This window comes from Myotis davidii, unplaced genomic scaffold, assembly GCF_000327345.1.
Source record: "Myotis davidii unplaced genomic scaffold, ASM32734v1 scaffold111, whole genome shotgun sequence".
Taxonomy (NCBI): domain Eukaryota; kingdom Metazoa; phylum Chordata; class Mammalia; order Chiroptera; family Vespertilionidae; genus Myotis; species Myotis davidii.
In genome coordinates, this window is record NW_006284347.1 from 3,301,999 (window position 1) to 3,307,127 (window position 5,129).

The window sequence follows — 5,129 nt, forward strand, 5'->3', positions numbered from 1 at the left end:
TATATATTATTTTGCAAATATATTCATAAGTTAGATTAAATAATTATGTTTTCCCCCTTTTTGGACTATTTTTATTATCCTATATAATAAAAGGGTAATATACAAATTGACCCTAATGGCAGAACAACCAGAACAACCGCTGGACGAGTCACTATGAGGTGCACTGACCACTTCTTGTTGCCTTTCCCTGGCTGGCAGGCTCTGATCGCCTGATGGCCACCTATGGCAGGGGCGGGGCTGGCGAGTGGGTGGGAACAGCCGACCTCTCAGTTCTTTTCCCCGGTTGTCAGGCACTGATCACCCAATTGCAAATGGAGAACTAGGAGTGGGTTGCGGCCCGGGGGGGGGGCGGGGGAGGGCAGGGCCAGCTGTGGGCAGCTGGGGAAGATGGCCTTGAATGTAGGCCTGGCCTAGGGACCGTACCTGTACATGAATTTCATGCGCCAGCCCTCTAGTTCTGAATAAAATAATAATTTCCAGTATTAAATAAAGCTTTCAAGTGAAGATTTGCAAATGTTAAAAGTTAGTTTCTTTTGGATATATATTAGTTAAATGGGAAAAAGATTAAAGGCCTGATTTATCATATATATCAAGATAATTATTGGTTTTTCGTGGGCTGTTATAAAGAATAAATTTTTGGTATCTTAACAGATGGGAAATAAGACCAAGATTGGAAAATGTCCTTTAAGAACAAAACAAACCAGATGCATTCTAAAATCAACACAAAATACTTGTATCAGTAGTGAAAAACGTTTGGAAAAGAAGAGAATTGGTTCAGAAACGTCACTGGTAAAAGGTGAAAAAAATAGTATGGCTAAGGATTTATGCAAGCAGTATGCTGATAAAGACTGTCTTCATATCCGGAAAGAGAGTTCACCTACAACCCCTAAAATACAGAAGACTGGGAACACCTTAAGTACACCTGTAATAGCTAAACAGAAGCCTTGCAAAAATCACATCACTGGTGAAAATATGAAGAGTAGTTTGGTGTGTCTAACACAAGACCAGCTACAACAGATTTTGATAAATGTAAACCACGGAAATAGACCCATGTTCCTGACCGAGAATGGAAAGGAGGAGGAAACAAGTAAGACTTTCTGAAGTTTTAATACATTTTATTGACATAAAATGTTTTAGAATTTCAAGTTCATTGAATTTTACATAACTGTGCCTCTTAAATTCTATTTTACATGTAACAATTTTTCAAAATGATTGGTCTCTTAAGGTAAATAAATATACAGAATTAATTTTATAATATGCTATATTTTACAGTTAATGCCCAGAATAATATTCTCATGAACCATAGCCTTAAGAAATCCAGTTTTCTGTGCACTCTAGAAAAGATGTTAATACAGAACACTATTGTACTTATTTTAGAATGTAGAAAAACCTTACTTACATTAAAACAAATTATATAAAATATTCCAACAAACCATTATAGTACTTCTAGTGAAAATTGAGGGACCCCTACTATGAAGATTTGACTTGCTTATTGAAAATGTTGATTTTCCTGGCCCCTACATTTTGCTTTTCCTAATTCTCCATCCATGCTAAGGATTGGCAGCTCTATCTTTAAAACACAAACTTGAAAGGAGTAGTAGAATATTACATGCCTTCTGTTTCACTAATCATAATTATACTTAAAAGCCTTCTTGTTTCAGCTTTGAGCTGAAGAATTGTGAATATGAGTAGAAATATCATTAACATTTTGTGATTCAATAGTGAAATAAATTAAAAAAAATTAACGGTCACCAGGAAGAGTTCCCACAACTGGTTTGGAGACCAGGTAGTTCCTATATACTCCCAAGGTGCTGAGATAGTGTAATCTACCGTCTCTTGGCCTAGATCAGTGGTCAGCAAAGTGCAGCTCGCGAGCCACATGCGGCTTTTTGGCCCCTTGAATGTGGCTCTTCCACAAAATACCAACTTCTGCGCATGGGCCACAAAGTTTCAATCGCACTGTACATGTGCGCCCGCACGTGCTATTTTGTGGAAGAGCCACACTCAAGGGACCAAAGAGCCACATGTGGCTTGCTAGCCGCAGTTTGCCAACCACTGGTCTAGATTATCCTTTGTAAAATGAGAAAGCTAGATTTTGTCTTGTAACTCTAGAATTCTAGTTCAGAGAACAAAAAAATAAAAACTTAGCAAAGATAGAGAAAATATCAATAAAGTTAAAAGAATTTTCCTAGTCATATAATGACCTACATATTAAATATGCTTTTTCTTCATTAGGAGAACTAGCATGTTAAGGAGCAATGTAGTATAGTTTTTGAGCCAAGCATGAGTCCAAAATATTTGGAATAGCTATAGCTGGGGCATAAAGCCAGTGGTCCATGGTAAAGTTTTTCACTGATTTCCCAGTTAAATTAGGAAAAGGTAGTGAGTTTTTCATAGAGCTATTTGCTTTTATACTCAATAAAGTCAATTGTGTTTTTGTTTATATTATTTTTAAAAGTGATGTTGGCAGGAATAAATGGAGCTTTATTTTTGTTGTTGTTGCTTGTTGTTTGGTACAGGAATTTGTATGGCTGTGGCCATACATCTGGGTCATTAAACCTCTGAGGCTCAGTTTCCTTTTTTGACAAAAAGGGAGTCATAATACCCACTGCAAAGATTGCTGTGAGAAATAATTAGGTGATGTGTAGGCAATGTTTTTTAAACTGTATTGCAGTATGCTAAAATAAGGTATTGTAATAGATGCAATTATACTGTTAATTTTAAAGCATGCATTTTATTTCCTAGGTCAGTACAGTCTACATTTAAACAGTATTCCTAATCAGCAAAAGGATGAGAACATTATGGGACTACTCCAAAAAACTGAGGTTGTTTCATGTGTCCAAGATGAAAATAAATCTGTTTTAAATAAAAGTCAGGAGACATCTAAGCAGTCTGAGCATAAAATTGCCATGTATGTAACTCATATCTTATGAATATGATTTTTGCTTGACTTTCTTATGAAATATTAACTCTGAAGTCTAAGAGCTAGTTAAAAGTTTATTACGGAATACTATGGAGTATGCTGTGTCGAAATGTATAATAAGGTTTCAGTCATTATTTGTGTTTTGTCTCAGAGAGAATGTATGGAAACCAGCGGACATATTCAGTACTCTGGGGGAAAGAGAACGTGATAGAAATTTGTTGGAAGCAAAAAAAGCCCAGTGGAGGAAAGAGCTTGGTAAGTAATTATTAACACCTATTATTGTAGTTTGGTTGACTTACAGAATATATGCAAAGGATGAAATATATCCTTCAATATAATATTATCAAAAGTCTTGTGTTATAACATTTGCCATTTAGAGGAGTTCTCTGTAAATGTATAAGAAGATTATGGTTTCACATTCGCTTACATTGTACCTTTTTGTTTGGCACTCTGTGGTGTGTACCCAAAGCCAGAGGTGAGCATTGATGTCATCAGTATCATTCTAGAGCTACTGGATCTCAAAGATTCCTAAACTTTTCTCATTTCTTGAAAATCCACTTATCATATTTTTCCATTACAGAAATCCTATGGGTTTAAAGATGGTTTTATTTAAAAATAATTGAGTTAATTTTTTAAAAATAATTAAAACGTCCTAATGAAGAGTTATCAGTATGATATCAATTAGTGTATTCCACACAAAAATAAGCTTATTGTTTTTTGTCAGCCTGTAGAAACTGTATAACAGAAATATTATAATTTTTGTTAGGGTCTTAAAATATTGATAATAACTAAGAAACTCCCATTGGTTCTTGGACTAGACTTGGAGTCCATAGTTTGGAAAATACATGAAGTAACAGTTGTACTTTTAGAAATAGCTGTACTAAGAGCATGAGAATGGGCTTCACCCTCTTGTGAGGCAGCCATGCTGGTACAGGATAGGTGATATAGAAAAAGAGATAAGCAGAAGAATTAGGGAATGAATTGATATTGGAAGTGATGGTAACAGAAGAATTAAGAAATTTAATATATGGTAGCAGAGTCAGAAGATTTGGAGATCTGATCTGTGTTTATAGCATAATTTCAGCTTTAAATATTTTTAAATAAAATTCAGCTTATCAAAATACAATACAAAACTTTTGAAGTAAGATATGGAGCTACTTGGAAATGACTGAAGTGTTTTATGCTTTAATTATTATCTTTAAAAATACAATTTACTGTTACTTAATACTGTTAGAAAAAGCATATCTTTCTTTCTTAAAGCTTTGCTTTCATCAGTTTTCTTGGAATTTAAACTTATATATCTTTGACATTTTAAGAACTATTGATTTGGGGTCTTGTTTATTTATATTGTTCTGTTAACACAAGATTTAATATTTTTTACTTTTTTTACAGTTATGAATAATGCTGACATTTATTAAATACTTATTTTGTGCCAGGTCCTGTATTGAAATAGGCACTATTATTACTCTCTTTTTACAGAAGAACAAACAGGTTTAGAGAAGTGATCAGTAATTTGTCCATAGACATATTGCGGGGAAATAGTTGAACTTGGATTTGAACCCCAGATTTCTCTGAATCCAGAGTTTTTACTTTTGAGTCTCTTACTAATAATTGACTGAACATTTCAGGAAAGTAGAACCTCAGAATAATTAGCATAATATAAACTATGTTGTCCTGAAAAAAATCTCTTTATTGATAATTATAGTAGACATTATTACATCCATTGGTGCCATACTTAAATTTGGTTCTGATTAAATGTTTTATTCCATCTCCTTTAAAATTTTTCTTTATCTTGTGAGTTAATCTCCTCCGTACAAAACAATTTTAATCTGTGTTGGAATCTGCACTCTTTAAGAAGGTCATGATTTGTTTACGTGATTTTTTTTTGCAGTTATTGTACATTTTTTTAAAAAGGACATTATTTCCAGATGAACAGGTTGCTTTAAAGAAGAAAGAAAAAGAAACTCCTGAAAAATGGAATAATACTTGGGAAAAATCTGAAAGGGATAAAATAGTATGGGAAAAACTTCAAATTCTTGACCAGTCTAAGGTAAGAGTATCAAAAGCAAGTATTTATGGAATATAAGACATCTTAATTAATTGAAATTTTGTAATGCTAAGTCATGTTCAGATCATAAGTTTATTTTTAAAGCACATTTATTATTTATATTTATTAAAGGTCCCATCTTTCGTAATTACTTCCTGC

The 5,129-nt window shown here is 33.5% G+C and overlaps 1 protein-coding gene across 1 annotated transcript in view; it reads left to right on the top strand.

Moving 5' to 3' along the window:
* CCDC66 (coiled-coil domain containing 66) overlaps positions 1–5,129 on the top strand; it is a 56,606-nt gene that overhangs the window by 16,752 nt on the left and 34,725 nt on the right. The window contains exons 4-7 of the mRNA XM_006754683.2: positions 652–1,087; positions 2,746–2,911; positions 3,075–3,178; positions 4,852–4,973. Of these exons, the coding sequence (XP_006754746.1) occupies positions 652–1,087; positions 2,746–2,911; positions 3,075–3,178; positions 4,852–4,973 (828 nt within the window). The remainder of the gene's footprint in view (positions 1–651; positions 1,088–2,745; positions 2,912–3,074; positions 3,179–4,851; positions 4,974–5,129) is intronic.